This window comes from Sparus aurata, chromosome 20, assembly GCF_900880675.1.
Source record: "Sparus aurata chromosome 20, fSpaAur1.1, whole genome shotgun sequence".
In the NCBI taxonomy this organism is placed as follows: Eukaryota; Metazoa; Chordata; class Actinopteri; order Spariformes; family Sparidae; genus Sparus; species Sparus aurata.
Genome location: NC_044206.1, coordinates 12,421,743 through 12,444,934, shown reverse-complemented (window position 1 = coordinate 12,444,934; position 23,192 = coordinate 12,421,743). Strand labels below are relative to the sequence as shown.

The 23,192-nt window shown below is 44.4% G+C and overlaps 1 protein-coding gene across 1 annotated transcript; it reads left to right on the top strand.

Annotated features, from left to right (window-relative positions):
• The first annotated feature begins 1,966 nt into the window (after positions 1–1,966).
• On the top strand, positions 1,967–18,976 carry sbk1 (SH3 domain binding kinase 1). Its single transcript, XM_030400867.1, has 4 exons — positions 1,967–2,868; positions 11,742–11,983; positions 13,603–13,805; positions 14,300–18,976. Exons 1-4 carry the CDS (start codon positions 2,831–2,833, stop codon positions 15,125–15,127), a joined length of 1,311 nt encoding a protein of 436 aa, XP_030256727.1. The 5' UTR covers positions 1,967–2,830; the 3' UTR covers positions 15,128–18,976.
• The last annotated feature ends 4,216 nt before the right edge of the window (positions 18,977–23,192 follow it).

Here is a 23,192-nt window from a genome sequence, read left to right as displayed (position 1 = left end):
GAGTCCTTCCCACAAGTACAGGAACTATGGGATGGGGCTCGCAGCCCTGAACATTTCTGACAAGTCCAGTGTCATTTTATTTCAGCTGAAAAAAACTTTAGCTGCAAACCATTTTGTTTTTGGCAATTGTGCTTCGACAAATCGACATGGAGTAACAAACAAAAGCATTTGACAGATGGATTGATGATGATGGTTGTAAACATAATGGTTGTTGTTGTGACATCAGCGGACCTTTTTGCCTAATCTTCACATGCTTTTAGACCATTGTGCCACGGACATCAACGACCTGAAGAACATTTTTTTGTTTCTTGGAATGTAGCTTTTTTTTCCTGTTCAAAAGCAGTTCCTGTGACCGGAGCTGCCAACAGCGGGGGGGGGGGGGGGGGGGTGACACCAGGTCAGTTCTCCTGGGCTCTGGGTCATGAAAGGGCCCGAAAATAATAAACTGGGAGGGCCTTTGGAGATCAGTTTTGTCCCGGGTACGTCCAAAACCAGCAGCGATTACTGTGTGCCAACAAATTCAAGTGAAATCTGAAAAAAAAAGAGGCAAATAAATTACGTTTAAAATATGAATGCATGGAGGTGGAGAGAGTCTGTCATCATAACTGTGAAGATAGTGTACAAAAAGCTCAATCACACTCAACTACTAGTGAAAACGCAACCACATAAACTCACATACAACAGAGGCATCTTTGCTTGGTTATCATTTACGCAATATTATATTTGTATTGCGATATTGCAACACACCTGTCTGCGACTCATGTACCCTTTGGGTGGAAATGTGGCTTAATGTTTGGTCTACACGAGTCATTGGACCCCACAAACTTTAAGAGACCCCATCTCAGCTCGTGGCTCAGTTCAGATATCTGTGACACTGCACTTTATGGGGCAGCTAGGACACAAAGTACACAGAGCAGACTAGAGACAAATTTGAGGACAGTGTAAAAACAAGGCCACCCCTTTGCAACAAGATTCAGAAAAACTTGAGGTGACACATTAAAAGTAAAAACTAGGACGTGAATCTGTGAGGAGGAGAGAGAGGGAGGAGCGGCCCTGCTCCATTTGTTCTCAGCTCAGAGGTGTGCATGTGTGTGTGTGTGTGTGTGTGTGTGTGTGTGTGTGTGTGTGTGTGTCTGGTGTGTTTGACCCTCTGTGCTCTCTGCTGTCAGCCCACAGTGCTTGACCTCTACTATGATTTATGACCACTCTCTTTCCCAAGATATAACCAGAGGAGAGTCGTCTTCGCCTCGCTTCCCGTACCTGGACGTCTCAAAGAGGTGCTGAAGATGCAGCTATTCAATGTCCACCCAGGACGGAAAACACCCAGGGTCAAATTATTTTGTTTCAGGGAACTGGGAGATCATATTCTCCTGTTGGGGCTCTTTTGTTTTGTTTTTTTATGCCCTTTCTTCCTGATACTGGACAGCTTTAAAGCAGCTCACATTTTACTAGGTTCAGGCTTCATCAGGGAGGAGAGAGCGAGAGCAGAAAACAGTTGAAAGGAGAGCAGACAGAAAAAAAAACAACAATGAATGCCAGGAATAACAAAAAAAGAAGTGACTGTGTGACTGCGATTCTGTGTGAGGGTTTGAGACGAGGGAGCTTCAAAAGCGCAGTCTTCATTTATGTGAAAACAGCCTCCAGCCTCTTCACCCCACGGCCCGTCTGATCAGTGCTGTTTGGTGATGATGCATTAAGGTTATCCCTGTTATGTCGATTTCTGTCTTCCAAGTCCAATCTGTTCTGGTTGGCGAGTGGGGCCCTGGCAGGAGGCCCTCTGTTAAACATGTACAGTATAAAGAGAGGGGGGGGGGGCTGCCAGGGCAGTGAATTAATTGAAAGTCTTGCCTCGCTGTTACCTAATAAGGACAGTTGGCAAAGTCACCGCGTGAAGTTCTCGAGGCCATAAGCTGTTGAATTATGCAAGAGTGGAGCAGCTTGTTCCTCCAATGCATGAATCAAAAAAAAAGGGCAGGGGAAGAGGCTCGTTGAGTTTGGGTTGATGGTCGTCCGGGCAGGCGCTAGGACCCGGGACACGTGAGCGCTACTAGTTTGCCAGAGGGTGGAGACGGTGAACAATGAGGGAGCTGACTGGTAGGACCGGCAGAGGAACATCTGAGACCCCCCCCCCCCACCACCACCTCCTCCACCACCACCACCACCCAACCCTCAACACCAGAGCCCCGCTGGACCGACGGACAGAAAAACCCACAGACTGACAGTGAGTTTGGAGAGAGAGAGAGAAAGAGAGAGAGAGTGGGAGCATGCAGATTTCGGTTTCCATGCGTGCTGCAGAGAGAGGAGGGTTTTTTTTTCTGCTGAGCCCCCCTTTTTGTTGATTTGAATGAATGTCTCAGTGTGTGTGAGTGAGTGTGTGTGCGGTGCTGAACTGGGTCATGCGGACCACTGGAGGAGCGAAAGATAAACACGCACCCTCCTCCCGCTGCTTGGCAGGTTGAGATGGTGGGCGCTCAGAGGAGGGATCCCAGCCTGCATGTGTCCTCATCTCGGCACCCAGCATCTGATGATGCTTCTGATTTAATCCGCCTACCAAAGCAGAAAGTCACAAACTGAAGAGCGGCTCTAGAAAAAAAAAAAAAAAAAAAAAAAAAAACAGGACGGGGGAGCATCATCTCGGGCGCGGATCTCACCCAAGGCTTTCTGTCAGCAGCAGCAGCAGAAGCGAAAGGTTTTGATGTTTTTCTAACTGAGCACCTATACCTCGATATACCTTTCCCTCCACGCGAGGAGATCTTGGCCATCAGCTCTTTTTTCCCCCCTGACGCGGACCCCAGCGGACCAGAGCGCAGCGGCTCTGCTCGCCGAGCGGATGCAGGACCATGGAGGAGAGAGACAGGTCGCCAGCAGGTGAGTGACTAACACCTAGATGCACCCTGAGGCGCCTGAAAACCGGGTCAGCCTGCAGGAGACTGACACCTGCAGAGAAAGAAAAAGAGAGAGAGAGAGAGGGAGAGAGGGCAGACAGGGAGGCCAAGACGAGGGGATGGCACAGCCGTGATCAGAGGTGTTTACACGGGTCTCTCTCTCTCTCTCTGAGGTGGTTTTGATTTTGGAATCAGCTGTTTTGTGTGTGGAGAGCTCGTTGGATGGTGTGAACTTTGACTCTCACGGTCCGTGTTTACCTACGAATGTGGATGATAAACTCACCCCGTGTGAAAGCGCCAGTGGCGGCAGTTATTATAAAGCACTCCAGTTTTATTCCCCATTAGTCTGTAATTAAATCTATTAATGTGCCGTGCTGCGACTCAATCTGTATTTTTCACCCACATTAGTCGTGATACGAGTTGTTTCCCACTCTGCTTTTTTGTGTGATTCAGCCTGGGCGAGATGGATGCGAGGGCATCCGGGGCACTCCACTTTTCTTCTGTTTTTTTTTTCCTTTTTTTTTTTAATGGCCCTTTTATACTTTGTCCAGGGCAGACAGGTGATATCTCAACGCTAATACCGTCTAATGCATTTAAATGAGTGGCTGACTTGATGGAGCAAACCCCTCTGTGGAGAGGAGAGCCTGGCTGGAGGCTGGTAATGGACTCTAAATGAAATGAACAGCAGCAGATACACATGGATTTGCTTGTGTCACAAACATTGTGTCGATGGAGAGGAGCAGCAGCAGTGCAGGGGGATGTTCAGGGGGAGGTGGTTCACATAAAAATCAAATAGAATATACAAGAAAGAGTTGTAATAAAATATGTGAAAAGTTGCCTTTGCTTTACAGTCATCAGCCAGCAAAGATCCCCTCCACACATGCATTGGCTTTGCAGAATAGAAAGTATGATTACAACATTCAAATGATTAAAATGCCACCCACTCCTCCCTCATTAAACATTCAAGAATACATGAATATGTGATTGTTTGTCATTTCACAAGTTTAACTGCTGAACACAAGATGTCTCCTGTGTCACAGTAAAGTCCATTGTCAGTGTGTGTGTGTGTGTGTGTGCGTGTAGGAGACACACTGAGCTTGTGTTTGCTGAATATTGAACCAGGATGATGTCACAGATGCAGCTCTTAAAGATGCAATATGTAAGAATTGGCCACTTGTCAAATTAATTCTTGGAACAAATAGGTGGGCAGCATATCACCAAAGTAACCGCCTACTGCTAGTAACTGTGCAGGTTGCTATAGCTCAGTTAGCTCAGCTAGCGCAGTTAGCCATGCAGTTAGCTCAGTTAGCCGTGCAGCTACCGGTTCGGACTCGTTGTTGGAGGACCAGGGGAGCGGTGGTGTTTACGCCACTAGTGTTAGGACAGGCTGGAGCTAGGTAGATGCTAGCCTCGTTACTTTGTTGCATGTCTCAGCAACACAATATGAGGACATCATAATGTCCAAACTGCTATTTCTTAACATTTTTAATCCAACTTCATACGTATTCCCCCTTTAAAATCAGATATTAAATGAGCACATGGAAAATGTACACTCCCGATGAATGTGAAAACAGCCTTACAGTGTCAAACTGTTGGAACAAGAAAAAAACAACACATTTTTGACTGGAGGGAGAACTTAAATACACAAATGTGGTTTATAGAAGCTTTTTACAGATTAATACTCAGAAAACAAACACATACACCTGCATATAAGCATGGGACCTTTAATGAAATTGAAAACTCAATTAAAAAGACCAAACTGTACATTAAACTTTTCACCTTAGCTTCAATAAAAGACATTCAGCGAGTCCACAGAACTATCCCAGACATGGCCTGCAGAACAAGAAGGGTTTCACATCGTCTGCTTCATATCTGAACAGCAGAAACCACACGATGAAGAAAATGCACTAAAACACAGTTTTACATAAACAATGCTGTACCGAACGTTAAAGGAACAAGTAGCTCTGCTGGTGTTGGAACAACATGGCTGCTCAGAGAACAGAAAAAAGGATCCAATCATTGTCAGTTAGGACACACAGAGAATGAGAAGCAATTTCCTTACTCTCATGCTCAAAAGGTGCCCTGCCGGCTGAAAAACAAAGAAACAGCACAAATATCAGTGCGTAACATCCCAGCCTGGCATCACGTCGTCGAGAAACAGCTCCTTAACCGGTACCCCTGTCAGTCAGTGCTCACGTGTATGTTTTCATATCATGGACGAGAGTTTGTTTCTGTGTTTTTCATCTGGTTTGTCACTGTTTGATTCACGTACGGCATGCCCCTGTTTTTTTAATTGTCTTTTTTACCCCGTGCCCTTTGCTCTGCAGTCATTGCTAATAAACAGCAACGTCGTTAAAGTTAAAGGCTTTGAGAGAGAGAGAGAGAGAGAGAGAGAGAGAGAGAGAGAGAGAGAGAGAGATTGAATGCAGCCTTGGCAATCAACATTAGTGCATTGATTGCGGCCATCGAGGCTGCATGAGCGGGATCACAAATCACCACGTATTGTTCGTTTGCACTGTCCTCCTTAGCACTCTGCTGTTACATCATTTAGCCGTGCCCCCCCCACCCCCCATAGACCCCATTTTCCGAGCTCACGTTAGAGCTCCATCTCCCCATGTATTTGACATCAAAGGGACGCAGTCTATCACATGTGGTACAGAGGGAGGGACGCTTCAATTCGGTCTCGTTGGATTTCCCCCTTCCTGCCTCTGTGTCTCTCTCTGTGGTCACACGAAGCCTCTCTGTTGGAACTTGAGGCTACTGGATTGTGATGGAGCGTGTGTGTGTGTGTGTGTGTGTGTGTTTGGGGGGGGGGGGGCGCGGGGGGTGTTTAGGTACACTGTGTTCTCCAAGTAGCTTATTGCAGTGATATTTCCCAGCTAAAAGATTTGTTTTTGTCTTTTTTATGCAGGACATGATTACAATGAGGGTGATGATGACAAGGCGTTTATAATCAGATTCTCTGCAGTTTCTAATCCCAAGGCCTTAATCCTGAACTACAGTCTTTATGTATTCTGCAGTAGGCTGTTTTGTATTGGAGGGGTTTTGTGTGTGTGTGTTTATGTGAATCACTGTGAGTGTTTTTTTTTTCTTCGATGGGTCATTTGTGGTCAAGCTACAGTATTTGAGCCACATGTGGTATCTGCACCCGCAGCTAGTTTCCGCTCTCAGTCATTGTTCGGTTCCCTTTTAACCTCGGGCAATGCCTTCATGGGTCTTGGGTCAACCCAGCGTGAGGCCACCGGCTGCATGCGTACACGCGCAGTGGTCACAGCGCAGGACGAGCAATGTCAAATTGAAGATAAACTCAGATAAACCCAACCACGTCACGCTACAAAGTTGTGGCTGCTCGACTGCAAAAAGTGCAACTTGTAATTCAGTCCGTTTTAAAGGTTTATGGATATATTTTAGCTTGTTGCCTGGGGGTGACATTCATCAAACAAAGCATTGAATCACGCAATGCAATTTTCAAGTATATGTAAGATTAATCCCTATGTAATGCATTACTTTTAAGTGTAAGTAAAATTCGTGTATTTTTTAACACTCATCTCCCTAAAACGTTGAATTGGCCTGTTTCTTTTTCAATCACAGTGCAATACATCAACGTAATCCATATGTTATGCGTTACTTTCATGTATAATACTGGACAAATTGCATTAACTCAAGCAGACTAAGTTATTTAACACATTCACATAGACTCATCATGATAGAAAAATACTTTGCATTAAATTATGTACTTTGTGTAGAACATATGTAATAGATGGGAACTGTATGTCGGCGAACCAAAGATTTCACAATGTCAGCCCTAGTTTCCACCAGGAGCTTTCAGCAGGTGTTAGCTCAATGGGTTGTGTGATATACAGTAGAGAGAGGGAAGTGGAGGCGAGTGGAGTCAGGGACGGGTTGCACAGCACTCGGTCCCAGCGGGGATCCTCCATATGGGCAGCCAGGTAAAGCCGAGAGCAGGTGATTTGTCAAAGTGAGTGTCCGTGGCCCAGGCTGCTGGTTCGCCTATCACGGCACAGCGTGGGGTGCTTCATCAGCCGCGTGTTGACCGAGGCACTAAACCCACCGACTCACCGGCTCTGATGTTCTGGGTGGAGGTGATATGGTTTTTTTTAAGCCAGAATAGGGAACAGAGAGTCCTGACTGTCACGAGGAAGCGCAATTTAGCTGGTGATCGAGTGATGGACTGTTTAGGATGGCAGTGATTTGTTTTTTACTCTGCACATCCACCCCATGGAGAAAAAAACAAAGACGAATACGTACCATATATGTGTGCCTGTGCATGCAGTTGTTTTATTTCCAGACAGACAGTGAGAGACGGCACACCAGTCACATCGTATTTCACTCACTGTTTTTCCCTTTGACCCAGAGGCAAGGCACTTTGGGCATTTTGACAGTAAATTGGACACAGGAGATCAGTCTTCACCCATGATGCCTCCTCTGCTGAGAGCAAAGCAACTAGTCCATTAGTAATGGAGCGAGGTAGGGACGCGAGGCAGACTCTGCATTCTCTTTATTTCTTTCATTAGTCCCTTGTTTACATTTTCTGGAACAGACAGGAGGGAAAGAGGAAAGGAGGAGGAAGAGGGGAGGCTGGACGCAAGCGGGCAAACGCTGTGTGTAAATCTGCTGACTCGGATACCTCCCTCACAGCGTGGAAGTATATGCTTTGTGTGCATTTAAATGCATTCGCTCCACAGGAAGGCGCACGTCAATTTCACGATACATCTCTTCCAATTTAGCTCATCGGGTGTATATGAATCTGTATTCGCGCTTGGAACTCGTCCCTATGAAATCTTAATGTGATGATCAATGTCATGTCACAGTCCATTGCAACTGTATCACTCACCTAGTTTACACGGGGAAAGCTAAAAGCGCCATCACTGTCCCTAATAAGAGTCACATGACAACACCGCAGACAAAATGTGTCCACTTGAAAGCTCTGCTTCCTATGTTAATGAGTTTTTTTCAGTATTACCGTCAGAGCTTGTAGAACAAATAGCCCTGATGTTGAAATGCCCTTGGATGTGCGTAAGATAGGTGTCTGGTCTTGGGAAGACTATTATGTTATATATGAAAAAAGTAATATAAAGCCTTTTGTGGCTCCAGAATGTGAGATGATAAATGTTCTCCACTGATGTCACTATGTAGCTGAATTGGATTTTGGGTAATGTAGGCACCTGTTTTTCAAAAGAAAGACGAGTTCTGTATCGATTTTGATCATTTGTATTTAAACTGTCCATAATGAGTCAGCCTTATGCAGACCATTGGACTGTTTGTGAAACCCTACATCACTCCATAATGCAATTCAGCCACTGAATGACATCACTCGAGGCAATTTATCAGATGACATGCAGCTTTCTCTGGAGCTGCTTTTACCTTTAAAAATACTGACGTCACCAAAGTTATTACAATTCATCCTGAAAACATGGGAACATGTTGACCTTATGTCATGGCAAGCCATCCTAAAACCTGATAGAAGAAATGTCAGGGGATCACCAAAGTCAATAGGATTCAGCCTCTAGGGATCATGAATGTCTGCAAAATCATAAAAATAATTTCAAATAGCACAACATTTTAATCGAAAATGTTTAATCTGGACCAAAGTGGTGTACAGATCGTCCAAGCGATAAACCAACATTGCCCTCCCAAGAGCCATTCTGGTATGGGTGAAAACAGGCATATTTCTAAGAACAGTTGAAACGTGACCAGACTCCTCTGTTAAAAAGAAAATGCCACTTAAAGTCCACAGTCAGACCTGAACTCACAAGTGCAACCCTCAGAGTCCAGAGGCTAGCATCAGACCGGACAAGAACAAGCCCCGAGGCTGTTAAGAGACAGTCTGCGACAAGAGAGACGGTTGCCAGTGGCATCACAGGGCTCATGTCTGCTCTCATCTCCAGCCAAGTGTTTACAGAAGGAAAGGTCAACTGCTTCTGCTATTTAGCCTCATGTGTGACACATGGAGTCAGCCACAACAGGTTTCCTGACCGCCGCTGTGCTTGTTAGAATGTAGAACTGGATATTTTCTGGGAACAACCTAATTTTTTAAGAGAGTTATCCTGCAAATGCACTCAGCTCTGTTTGAGTAATTGCTAAATTGAGCAAGATTGGCAATCTGTAGCTGAGGGGAAATTAGTGGCTGGAAAACAGATTGTTTCCGCGGAGCGAGAAAACCTCATATATCTTCTTTTGAGGAAATTAGAAAAACAGTCTTGTTTTCAGCTTGTCCTTGTTTCAGAGACTCAAATGTCAGAGGATTTTTTTAGTTACATTTTAAAAAAAATCACAATTGCTGAAGGTTGTCGAGCAGCCCGGGGATCTGTTTTTAAAAGGCTTACTGATGATTAACAATGAGTGGGACGGGCTCAAAAAACCCATTGAAATGTGCGTGTCGAGCCATCTCCTCATCCGTATGTGGAGCGCGTGGTTGTTACCTTGTCTTTGGCTGCCTTAGAGGACAGGAGAGGAGCAGAGGGCAGCGTGGGAGATCAGTGGGGCATGTGGCTGTGGTCATCCACGAGCGCTGAGTCGTGAGGAGGCTCACAGCTGCTCCCTCTCAGAGGTGAGAACACAAAGGGCCTTTGATAGAGTGTCACTGCGCGACTGATACACAAGACCCCCTCCCCTCCCTGCTCCTCCTCTTCTTTTCAAACGCTCACACACTATCATCTCCCAGAGACCACATAACTTCATCCCCACACCTCCGGGGCTCCACACTGCAGCTTCTAGTTCACATTTAGAGCGTTGTCGCAGCTGCGGAGAGCGCCATCTCCCAACCACTCATCACATTTTGGGACGCTTAATCCAGTTCTGCAAAGGAAATGAGTGCAGAGCATCCTGCGCTGTTGGGGTGGGGTGTGCTTTTGTCTTGGTGGGAGCTGAGTAATGTGATTAAGATCCATGCTGGAGTGCTGCACACTCAGCCCGTGGAGCTGACTGGAAGAAAAAGCGCAAGTAAACAAGTGCTCCCTTCTCTCTTCCCTCTGCAGATGGAGGCTATGTGCCCGTGCAGGGTGGGCGGTCAAATCACATGTGCTTTCTAGTCTGTCTGTCCTGTTTAAATGTTTAATCACCAAACCTGGACCACAGACTGATTTGGATAGTGATCAACTCTTGTGTTGACTCGCTTGAAGGCTGTTCAGTGGGCTACAATATTCATAGTCTCTTATATAACCATTTCCAAGCTTGCGATAAAATCAAGAAGCAAGTGTTATCTGCAGAGATACATACAGGGCACTCTTTCTATTTGCAGCGTTGTTTTTTTTTTTTTTTTTCTTCCTTTGACAAAGAGTGACGAGCCAAGAACACAAGGCTGCAAATGGTCGCATCCTATTTTAGTTTTCACCGTCTAATAGCTATATTTATCACGCTCTTCCCACAACATAGCCGAGGAACCTCAACACCTTCAGAGTGTCTGAACAGAACTTCCTCTGCCATGTTTTCATCAACTGCACATTAGCCAGCTCGCATATGCAAACACATATACGTGATGTGCTCGTTTGAAACAGAGGTGCTGACAGCAGGTTGAAGGGAGAGAAGAACAGAGAGCAAAGCGGTTGCCTTTGAATGATGGATGAAATAGGCCATCAGCGGAATTGTTTGTGATGAGCTGGTGCCTATTAGTGTGCGTGTGTGTGTGTGTGTGTGTGTGTGTGTGTGCCGTGCATGATTGGATGATTAAATTGACTGTGTGTGCGAGGGGAGCGGGCGAAGAGAGACAATGGGTGGGATCATTAGCGCGATTCACTTTGTTTCCTATAAAGGTCCGGTTCGTGCAATTTGCTCAGTGGCTTTCCTTCAGTTTACTCACAGTTTACACATTAAAAGGGTGCTATGTAGTTTTGGAGAGGAATTTTAAACTCTCGATTTCCATAACTGAATAAACAAGCTGTTCTCAGGTCCCCAGAACACAGTTTGAAGCTAGAAAGGTAGCAGGGTCCACCACATATAAACAAAGTAAAACAGTGTGAAATTGTGTTTGGTTGTTTAGTTCCCTTGGCATTTCTCCTCTGATTAAAACTTCTTCCCCAAAACCACGTAGTCCACCTTTAACAGACACTAGCATGCAGAGCCGCTTATCTCTGATTTTTAATTTGTTGTCAATTTTGGCACATTAACTGTGTCTAACACCATCTAAGCCTGCAATTAAAGCAGCTATATTTCTTTTCCCCTCCCAGGATCAGTGTGACCTATTTCAAACTTGGCACTTCTGAAAATCAGCAACAACTTTTTTCTGTTGCAGTATTTCGTTTTATTTTTTCTCGGTTTCAGCAATTTGACCGAAATACTTAGAACAACCGCTGTGCAAACCAAATTTGTTTTCCAGGCAAAAAAAGACCCTAACCCCCCCCCCCCCCTTCTCACAGTTTCTGCTGGATGGAAAACATGTTTGTATGAGCCGTCTCGGATGATCTGTGGCATGCCCTAACAGCATGTATACACCTTGAAGCTGTCTGCGCTCTCCATTTGTTTCCATTTGTTAGACCTTCTACCTGGTCATATTGATTTTCCCCATAGCTGTCTGCCAGTAAGTGCTGTCTGAGACCAGCCATATCTGAAAGCCGGCCAGAGTGATCTAGAGGGACAGCAGGAAGCCCAATACATTTACTGAAAGCACTTCCCCTGTTGATGCCTGCCCTGAATTGATTGTATGGAAATGAAGTTCTGTTAAAGCCGTCCTGATTTAACCACCCGTTGAGACACAATGTACAGACGGGGGATATATGGATGCCTGCCAGTAGAGATAAAGACACTGAAGAGCATTCTGTCATAAACACATACCTGTGTAAGATTTATCATGATAGCAGAGGAAAACCTGACTCTAAGCATTTTTCCCTCTTCATTTAGTCTGCCCCACAGCGTCAAGGCGAGCCTGTCTCTTTCTCCGTCCGGGCCAGGACGGGTGGGCAGCGGCGGGGGCTCCCCTACGTCCAAGATGGGTTACTGTGGAGGGGTGCCTGTGGAGGACATGCAGGCCCTGGCCATCACCTCTCTGTCGGCAGCAGATGTAGCCAAACAATATGAGCACATCCGTGAGCTGGGGAAGGGCACGTACGGCAAGGTGGACCTGGTGGCGCACCGGACACAGGGTGAGTTGATTAAAGCACCTGAAACGCCTTTAATTCCGAGACTTCTTGACATCACACAACATCACCATGTCACACATTTGCACAATTTGTGCCTACACTAAGGGTAAGTGAAGCTAAGTGGAAGAGGTGAAAACACAACAGAACCGACCAGCGACACGGTGAGCGGTGCTGGCTCAGGCATGTGTGAGCTGACCAATCAGAGCAGACTGGGCTATTAGGGACGGGGGCCTTAACTATACTCAAAATAAAACCTGGAAATGGGCGTAATATGTCTTCTTTAAGGTATCAGGGGTTCAAAATATGACTGAAGATCTTTATCCTCCAACCTTGTCTTATTAATATGTCCTGACTGTTAAACTAAAACATAAATACAAAGTCAGATCTCCAAATCCACATTGTGCCAGCATGTCTCAGGGTTAAGGATAACCAGTTAAGGCAAATCAGTGTATTGTAAAGTCTGAAGTCCCAGTGCTGAGAAATTAATTTCAGAGCAGTTAAAAGGGTTTGTTAGGGATTTTCTTCAGAACGTTTAATCCTTGGTTGTAAGGAAATCGAGGTTAGAGAGCTGGCTCAATCTTAAAGCAGTATAACTTAGCATCGTAAAGCAGCGCAGAGAGAGGCTGAGAGGGCAGAGGAGATTAGAAGTGCTGTGTTCGCACTAAAGAGCCTCTGTGTTGCTGCAGCTGTGATCACGAAACAGCTGGTTGAATGTGTGTAATGGAGGTGAGATTCAGTCACTGCAAGTGTTTGTATGAATGAATGTAGCAGCTGTTACAAAGACAGGGTTGGGTAGTCAGAAATCTCTCCACTCACTTCGAGTGTCAGGTGACAAAAATCATTTTAATTGCTATGAATATCACTTAGGGCTGAGTTAGGGCTGGGCAATATGACCTCAGGCAGTATCATGATAAATTATATATATATTGATGATGTTTACCACAACATCGATTTTGCAACTATATGATAGGGATGACTATTGGTGCTTTCTCAAAGTATTAACACAATGAGATATTTGATATAATATCATCAGTAATGTGGATATCGTGACTAAGCAAGGAAGGGCACAATATAAATATATAAATATCACAATAACACACTACCCAAAATCTAAGACAATATATGCTGTAGTGTCATATCATGACAACCATATAACATACCCATGACATCTTTCAGCCATCCAACCTGACCAGCCAGATTATGCAGGCTCCTGGCTAATGACTGGTTGCAATGTCCGAGCAAAATGTGACTCAGGCTGGGAAAGCAACAAGAAATCAAACTTTTTTCCAAAACAAAAGGCAGGCAACAAAACAGAAGCAATCTGAAAGCAAATTAAATTAAGTACCAACCAAAAACAAAGTACAAACCAATAATATCAAGTGGACCCAGGCAGTAAAAGAAAAGGCAGGAAAAACACAAAGACAGGAAGTGGAAGGTTAAACATGACACATGAGGTTAATTTTACCAAAATAAAACAGGAAACAGCTGAAACAAAACCCAAACCATGACACCTGTGTTGGATAATGACAAATACTTTACCTTGTCATCTGATGTACAGGTTCAACACAGCAGAGCTAAATCATTTCGTCCTTGTGTTCTACATGTTTATGTCTGATTTTTAGGTACCAAAATGGCGCTGAAGTTTGTGACCAAGAACAAGACAAAGCTCAAGAGTTTCCTGCGGGAGTACAGTCTAACAGGCTCACTTAGCTGCAGCCCTTTCATTATCAAAGTCCTCGACGTGCTTTTTGAGACGGAAGACAGCTATGTGTTCGGACAAGAATATGCCCCCGCGGGGGACCTTTTCGACATCATCCCCCCACAGGTAAACCTCTCATTCTCCCTTCCACCAATCACCACCCTCACTCAGCCAGAGTTGCTCCAATCAGTCGCCATGTTCAGACACGGCGGTTTTAACAAGCTCTCCAGGGATAGGAGCCTTGTCTCCGTCCCGATTTTCTCTCAGCACAGAGCTCTCGCTTTGCTTTAGTGCTATTCCAGTTGATGTGCTGGGAGTCTTTGACTTCAAGGTTCTTCTAAAGACTCATTAAAAATGGTTGCAGCAGAACTCGTTTCTTTCAGTATTCCATCTTTTGGGGCGTATAACTTTTCACCTCGTACTTCCATTCCTCCACTCAATATAAACATCACTTTTTCTTTTGAACAGCACTGTAACCTTCTCACCACAAAGCTCTTTTCTTGTCTCACTTCCCATAGTCTCACCTCCTACACAATGTGCTGTATCTATTAGGCTGCATTAATTAGTCTTCTCTATTTCTCTTTCTCTCGTTCTCCTCTCGAAACTCTCTTCTTCCTCAGGTGGGTCTGCCAGAGGAAATGGTCAAACGCTGCATGCAACAGCTGGGCCTGGCCCTGGACTTCATGCACAGTAAAAACCTGGTGCATCGGGATGTGAAACCTGAGAATGTGCTCCTATTTGACCGCGAGTGCCGCCGCATCAAGCTGGCCGACTTTGGAATGACCCGGCGCGTGGGCTGTCGTGTGAAACGGGTGAGTGGCACCATCCCCTACACAGCGCCAGAGGTGTGCCGCGCTAGCCGCGCTGAGGGTTTCCTTGTGACCACCAGTCTGGACGTGTGGGCGTTCGGTGTTCTGGTCTTCTGTATGCTGACAGGAAATTTCCCCTGGGAGGCAGCGCTGCCGGCCGATGCCTTCTACGAGGAGTTTCGGCGCTGGCAGAAAGCAGGGTGTCCTGTGGGAACGTACCCGTCCCAGTGGCGGCGCTTCACTGATGACGCCCTGCGCATGTTTCAAAGGCTGCTAGCCGCTGAGCCGGAAAAACGCTGTGGAGTCAAGGACGTCTTCTGCTTTGTCAAGTATGAGCTGGTCAGCGAGCTCAGGCGCAGAGCATCTTGCCGAGCCAAGAGAGGGGAGAGGTCCAGCTCGGGAGTGTGCACCGGCAGTTGCACTTCCTCCTCATCCTCCACTACACCGCGTTCCTCCCACAGACACCCGGAGCCCTCCACCCCTCCGGGGACATCCTGCCTGCGTCCGGCACCACTCAAACGCAGTGTCCTCTCCGACCCGTTGTCTCCCAGAGAGGAGTCTGGACAGCACCAGTCTCCAGGCCGAGACAAGAACAAAAGCCAGATGGTGATGGCAACTGCCATCGAGATCTGTGTGTGACCACACTAATGTTAGCAGTAGAGACTAGATGGCTTTTCACAGTAATAACAAACTGTGAAGAGGTGTTAATGACTACCACAGAGACTCCAGTGAGAAAGGAGAGGTACTTTAACCATGAAAGAGAAGCTCAGGATCACATCCCCGGCTGTGGAAATGGACATCATCAATCAGCGGCAAACACATGGACAGCTTATCACTGGCACATGCCGTTTAGGTTTTGATTTGTGACCAAAGACTGCTTCCAAAGCTGAGAAGCCATGCTGGCAGTGTTTAAGAGTCCGCTGATGTCACTCCTCTCAGCAGCTCATTCTGCCATCCGGACATTTGTGTTTTACACTGTGGTGGTGCTAATGATTCGACAATTAGATACTCCATAAAGCTGGCATATCTGTTCTCACTCATTAGTCCTTGTCTCTGTGTTTCTGTTATGTCTCTTTACTTGCTCCAGGGAGGCCAAAGCTTCAGTCAGAGGCCGGTGATCTGAGGGCAATCTACGCAAACTACATCCGACAGCCATCTCTCAGACTTCCTGCCAACTTCCAATGCATAAAATTTGTCATAGACTTTTTTCAAGAGAAAATTGTTTCAAAGAGAAAAAGAAAAAAAAAAGTTTTAATGTAGCAGTTTGTATGAGATGTCTTTTCATGTCGGTGTCTAGACTTAGAGACAGATTTTCAGTAATAGGCATCACCTCAGGACATTTCAGTGGGTCACTTCCTGTTTTATTATTATTCGAAATCTATTGAATGGCTGGAAGACACATCTGCCACTATTCCACCTGCTCTCAATGAAATTCATTTCCGGTGTAACACAATAGAATACAGGGATTGTACATTTTCTGAGTGGGAAAAAAGGCAGCGGAGGAGAGAAGACGAGAGGAAATGACTTTTTATTGTTTTCTTTTCTACCTGCCGTGTGTGTTTGGATGTGTATGTGTGTGTTTAAAATGCTAAAGCACAAGATCTTTTGTAAAGGAGGAGAGCTCTAAGTGAAAACTACAACTCTGTATTGTAAATAATTTCATATTTCTAGGAGTGCACCGTAATATCAGGTAGTTAAACTATGTAGCGGTACAATTTTTTCTACGTCAGGGAAAAGGGGTTTTGGGGTTTCGCAGTTACTGTCGGGGCAATGCACTGTATGTAGCAACAAAATATGACAGAATGTACAGTATATCACAACAAATTAAATATATATAAATATGACCTAGAGCCTATCACAACCTAGAACATGGTAGCATCTGCTGTTCTCTTTTTTTCTGTTATTTTCGGGGGTTTTATCCAATACTGGACCAAGTTTTTTTGTCAACACACAAATTAGTGAATGGATGTCACGTTTCCTACCACTGTAACCATTAGCAACAAACATTTCCTGACATAAAAATCATCATGCTTCCTGGCTGTCAATGGGTAGGCCCTTCTGCCGTCATTCAACCTGTTAATGCTACTCCAAAGGGCTGCTTTGTGGGCCACCACCAAGCTAATTAATTTCCCTGCAAACACAAAAGGTGTTCCAATAATTGATTATCGAGATGCGACATGAACACATAGTCCCCGCTGCTCAGAATACGTTGCTGCACCTCTCCTGCTCGCCTTTCATTTAATCTCCCTGCCTCTCTCTGTGAATTCATCCAGACATATCAAGTGGAATAGCCAAGCCCAGCTGTTTATTATCTGGAGGGGTGACTTCTGTGTCAGCAGCCGGGCTGATAAATTGATCCTGACCGCCGCGCAGCTTCCAAGATATAGTGCTAATTATGAAAGCATGAAAAAGCCTGTGCTTCGCTCATTACCATTACTTCTCTTGCTTGAGTTGCGTTACTGTTATGTCAGTCAGCTGTGTGTGCTTGTGTAACTGTGTGCTTCTCTTCATTTGCCTTATTTCTCCACTCCACTCCCATGACAGCCCATCAGCTCTATTGCTATAGTGACAGTGCCGGTGCTCCCTCCGGTTTGGCTTCTGTCCTCTTCTTGAAAATTAACTCTAATTGAACCCAAATGAAACAACTGGTCACCAGCCTCCCCTCCCAATCACCCACAGCCCCTCATGAAAGTTGCTGAGCTTATTATACTCTGTGACACATTTTGTCAGATGCGCATTTTCCTGGATTTTATCAGCCATTTCCGAGAGCAAACAAGCCTTTACCCAGTCTCATCAGGCGTAACTGAACTGTTGATGGTCTCCATTGTTTCCCTCGTCTCCCTCCATCGTCACTCTCGATTCTGCAAAGGTGACCTGATTGAGGGTGAAGACTTGTCTAGAGGATGTATTGTATGCCTCATAGCATCTGTCAAAAGGCAATCCATCAGTAGATCGTAGTGGAATGGGTATTACGGCTACCGTGCATCCATCCGCACTTGTGATAATGAAGGATCTATATAGTAGTCAAAGACAGGGACTAGATTGATGATGTGTGTGAGATCTTATAAGGTAACACAGCTCAAACATAACACAACTTAATGGACATTAAGTTCATGTAATGCAGTTCAACATAACGCAATTGATTATCAGGACCCACACATACCAAATCAACATGTAACTAGCGGTGAAGGATGTTGACTGTTGCATCGCCTCATGTCACCTCAAAAGACTACAGCTGATGGTCAACTGGCACGTACATTCTGCGCCTGTGTGAGAGGAAATAAGTCCCGATACCATGAGGTGGCTGTATTCTGTAAGTGTCATTCAAAAGAGAAAAACCAGACGGCTGTCGAATGCAGATATACAAACCGTTGTTATCATAAATCAGAATTTACCCACCATTTTCCCACCACTCTCCCTAATCGGGGTGTGTGTAGCCACTTCTTATCGAGAATATCGCTGATGAAAATGGATACTACAGCAACAGGCTCCCTTCTTTTTTCCATTTCACTACTCTTGCACTGGTTTCGCTTAGCCGAACAGCCAATCAGAGTTATATTCCTATCCTACGCTGCAGTTTTCACAAGCTCAACAGGAGCTGATCTAGTGGCGATGGTGTGAGACACATTGAAAAAAAATAGTTCCTGGCGTTTGGCCGACATCCGACCGTTGGCCTGGAGAGTAAGAATCAGTACACAACTCACTACAACACTCTTCAATGTAACACAACACAACAAAACTCACGTAACTTAAAGTGGCACCAGACAACTTATCCCCCTTAGCGTTTTCAACTGGTATCATTGTTGGAGGCACTGTTGCAAAGACAATTGGATCATTTCTGTTTTCCTCAGTGTAGCAAATATCAAAGGAAAAATTGCTGATAGTGACCAACTTGTGGCAAAATCGTGAGTTTATTAAATCACTTAGTCTATTATAGAAAGGGTTCGCCAGTCAACCTTCCTTTTCTCGGGATCAATGTAAACACTGGCGGTGTCTTTATTCTCGCAGAAAACTTGTCTGTTGCCAGTTTAACAAAAGTCAACATTACATGGCATGTGACGACACGACACAGCTTTATTCCGCAGTATAATGTGACTCAACATTACTTTATAAAAGTACATAATTACACATTATTGCATCACTTTATAATTTGTGTATACTTGTAGCCTCCAACTCTGTGGCTCTGTAATACATCAGAGCCACTAGCATCATTAGACTTCTGTCTATCGTTACAATGTGCAATGCTTTCATGGACTGTTATGACAGGAATTCTCAAGTTTAATTAAGACGTGTCAAATTAGATCAAGTTTTATTGAAGCTCTAGAGAGTAGCCTTCCCAGTTCATCCTGATCCAGTGATCAAACTGTTTTCTGCCAGCAAGTGTTGTTGTAGGATCTCATGTATATACTGTATGTATTGTGTCTTTAACAAAACAAAAAAATTATAAACAAAATGTTAATATATGTTGAAATAAATTTATGCACCAAATTTCATGGCTCTGGGGTATTTCTGTGGCTAGTTAGAATTACTGTGGTGTTTTGTTTTTTTTTGTAGGCAAAGCTAATTCAGCCCAGCTTTGTATGGTCCCCAGACTGCACATTAGATGAAGGTCAGTTTGAATCACATGCAATTTCCTGAGGCTTTGGTCTTATTCGCCAGCGAACCTCCAGACTATCTTAATATGCTGACTTCCTTCTGAAAGCCCAATTAACACATCTGTAGATAGGAGTTATCTGCTGCCCTCAAAGAGCAAACGAGTTCAAGGGCGGTTAGAATATGGGACTGAAGACGAGAGCAGTTATCTGCCCACCACCCCTTCATACCCAGCTGTTGTGTCAGAGTGAGGGACTTTGCTCAAGTTCTTATCAGACTGAGTTTAGACACTGGTGGTAAGCTGTGGTGTATCTGCCACTGAGGAAGGCTAATCAGCTAAGACAGTGCAAGAGAAAGAAAAGGTCAGCCATGACACGCAGGGTTTGTGTAGTGAGTGGAAGCTTGTCCTTTGTCATAGCCTGTTCTCTGCCCTTAAAGGGCTACAGCAGCCTGGTGGCAGTGTAAGAGTTCTAATTGTGTTAGCTGAAAAGATGGGAGACGCTGAACTAAGGCTGAGCCAAAAAAGTAACAATTTTGAATGTAAAAAACACACATTCTCCCCATGTATACCTTGTGGCATATACAAATTTTCTGGTTGATGCATCACAAAAGTCTAAAAGTCTTTCAAAGAACAAGGAGTTTCTTTAAGGACACCTATTGTGCTTTTAGTTTGTTGCTTTCCTTCAGTGTCATAAAGGTTCTTGGGTGTGTAAAAGGTCTTTCAAGTTCAAAAGGTCAAAGTCAGTACCAGCAGAGGCTCCCCTCTCCCACAGAAAATACTGCTCCTGAAATGCCTTGTCAGTAGCCCCGCCTTTAATTCTGTGACTTTGTGACATCACGCAACGTCACCATGACACACATTTGCTTAATTTATGCCTAGTGTAAGAACAGATTTAGCACAGCTGCTCTGTTGTTGTTAGCAGTGCTGGCTCAGGCATATGTGAACTGACCAATCAGAGCAGACTGGGTGTTCCGGAGGCGGGCCTTAAAGAGACAGGAACTAAAACAGAGCAGAGGGAGAATACAGAGCTGCCACACTGGACAGTGTGAGAAAAAGGTTGCGTTTTTTGAGCATTTAAGAATGTAAACCTGTATTAGCATTAACCCAAAATAAAAGTCTGAACCTAAAAATGGGTATGTCTACTTTCAAATAATTCAGAGATGTACTATACATATCTCCACAACTATCTGCATGGTCAGTAGGAAAAATATATATATTTTCTGATTGGGCCTGAACTGAACTTGTAGATGATCAGCATTCTGGATTATTCCTGAGCTGCAGCTTATAAAAGACTGTCAGCTAAACCAAATTGATTCCCTGGACTGGAGGAATCTGGATGCTAAGCCTTCAGTAGGTGGTCCAGAGCATGGACAGCAAGGAAAGTGATCTGCCTGGATGCAGCTGTCTCCATGAGATCAAATGTTAAATCCTCTTCGGTTATGCTCTCTCAGCAAGGGCTAATGTCGGTAACGTGAGGTGACTGTGTGACTGACAGGGAGACTGTGCAATGTCCCGGATTCGTATCTCAACTGTCAATTCCCAGGTTTCACCGCGAGCTCTGTGATGTACAGCTTGGACAAATATGACAAAATTTAAGTGCGAGCAGAACAAAAACACCCCACTCAACTGCCAGCTTGATGTTATCACAGCATGAAATGTGTGGCAGGAGAAAAAGGAAACTGTCAAATCCTCGTAGCTTCGCTGGATAGTATAAATCAAAGCGCACTTGGAGAAAAATCAATAATGCAGGTGCTCTCGCTGCACGAACTCCAAGTGCAGGCTCAACTGTTTCACATTTAAATGAAAAAAAAAGTTAATTCTTAAATTTGAATGTAGCTTTCAATCTCGGACTGAGGCTGTTCAGCTAAAAACATCTGGCAGTGCGTGGAGCCCACATCCTCTAAATTCTGCTTGGTAATACACGAAACATGTTTTCAAGGGGTTTTTCACAGTTGAAAATGAGGACAGATTTAAGCAAACAGAGGTTGCAGGCATGTAATTACAGAACAATGCCGTCTTGCTGGTGAACAATAAAACGATGCAGCTGCGGTGTCTTCCCATAAGCCACCTAATGCGGTCTCCTTCAAAAGGAAAATTCAGCTGTCTAAGTGGGCAAAACAAGTAAAGGCGAAGCATTCTTCTGGAGGTTGAATGCATAGTAAACAAAAGAACAGAAGGGGTATTTTTAAGTTTTCTAAGTTGCAGACTTGCAGAGTAATATTATTTTCTGCTCGTTTTAACACCACAGGGAACATACTGTACAGTAATAAACCTCCTGCGTCACCTCAGCTTCCTGCCTCTGCACCTAGAGATGAATCACTCCGAGAGCGTCAGATGCACCATGAACTATTCTTCTGTCCCCAATGTGTTTTTTTGCAAAACAGCTGCGGGCATGATGCTGGCTATACAGCCGAGGATTTTTGAAAAAGTTGAAAAACTCTGAAAGTGATAGAGATCTCAGCAGGGGTCGAATGGGCGAGGGATGTTCCCCACTCTCCCTCAGATCTACAGCCGGGAGCTGGAGAGCCGGGAAGAGAAAGGGAAAGAACGGAAAAGAATGCCAGTGCAGCGACGAGAGGAGAGGGATGCGAACAGGAAGGGATGTGTGAAGTGGGACAAATGTGCTCGAGAATGAGTCACACAAGGACGAAGTGAATGCATGCCAAAAATGTATATTCAGACCGGTGGGTTCACGAGAAAATAACCTTGTTTGTCCTAAATTTCCACCGCTTTTTAGGTCGCTGCAAACACGTAATGCATCTGAAACCTAACTGAGTGTGTGTTGCCTGAGGTATGCCATTAAATTTTGTCAGTGCCAGACATAAACTCTTAGACAGTATGTGGTCATCTTCCACCATTGCTATAGCAACTGAGATGTTCCCAGTTTAGAAGAGCTCTGAAATCCTTCTTCTTGTTTTAGAAACCAGCCCCGGAGGCACTCTACAGTACGGGCACTTACTGAGTGTTTGATTGTGTATTTTTGTGGGGTTTTTTTTGTTTATAATGAATACCGAAACATTTCCTTCTTTATGTTGGAGTGGGCGTACTCTCCACCACGGATGGCTTATTAAGCTGGAGGTTGCTTGTTTGTGCTGCATTTTTTTTTACCATATCTGTACTTCTGTGTACAGCTGGCATGCTCTACACAGAAAAGCATCCAGTACAGTCTGTACAGGTTTCAGTCAACAGTACTGCGTGTGCATATAAGGTGCTGCGTTTTATAATGACTATAGCATCTCTTTCCCACATAATGCAACCGAATAAATCAGTCCAGACATAATTTAATATGAAATTAATAATTCATGAATCTAACGACACTCTGACCTTCCCTGTAGCACCACTTTGATGGACAGATTTGTATCTAATCGAATCAAAGCACCTCTGGTGACCTATTGTCTTTCCTTTAGTGTCAAAGTATGTCAAAAAATAGTCCAAATCTAAAAAGAACTAGCATAAAGTGAACAAAGCGATTTATGATCTTGCAAAAGCTCTAATTTTTTCATCTTATACCATCTGCCACCAACTTTTTTTTTCTCTTGTGCAACTCAGGCTGATATTTCAGTTTCAGGTGCAATATGCAGGCTATGAACTGGAGTCAAAATTATGCTAAAGAAGGAGCATTCTCTGCAACAGAATACATATGTCATCATGGTAAAACTGTTATTTCTTAACATTGTGTTGATGATTTAATTGTCAAATTCTTACATATTATACCTTTAATGTACAAGATAAAAAATGATCACAATCTTGTATGCAGTTTGCAGTTTGTGTGGGTTTAATAGATGCAGTATGGAAGCACAAAACAGTGTATTTAAAGGGACTTGAATAGCAGGTGTTCAAGTGAGCCAAGAGACGATATATTGTCGGATGTAAACATCGTTTCAAGACGCTGGTCTGTTCAGTTGAAATGCCATACATTATGTGCCAAAAACGATGTCTTCATCCTGTTTTAGTGCTTGAAATCAAAAGTCGCATTTTGAATCCTGTCACTCTTAAAAAAAACGTTTTGTGGCTTCAGATGAATCATGACCCCAGGGAGCTAAGTATTTTCATTCATATTCAAAATATCCCCACTCAGGGCTCACTTATCCTCACTTACCCTGCATTTTG

What these genes read in the sequence shown, in the direction of transcription:
- sbk1 (XM_030400867.1), top strand. Translation starts at nt 2,831, where the DNA reads ATGCAGGACCATGGAGGAGAGAGACAGGTCGCCAGCAG. An exon ending in GAGAGACAGGTCGCCAGCAG is followed by an intron (nt 2,869 to 11,741) that starts GTGAGTGACTAA and finishes CTCTTCATTTAG; the next exon opens with TCTGCCCCACAGCGTCAAGG. An exon ending in GGTGGCGCACCGGACACAGG is followed by an intron (nt 11,984 to 13,602) that starts GTGAGTTGATTA and finishes TCTGATTTTTAG; the next exon opens with GTACCAAAATGGCGCTGAAG.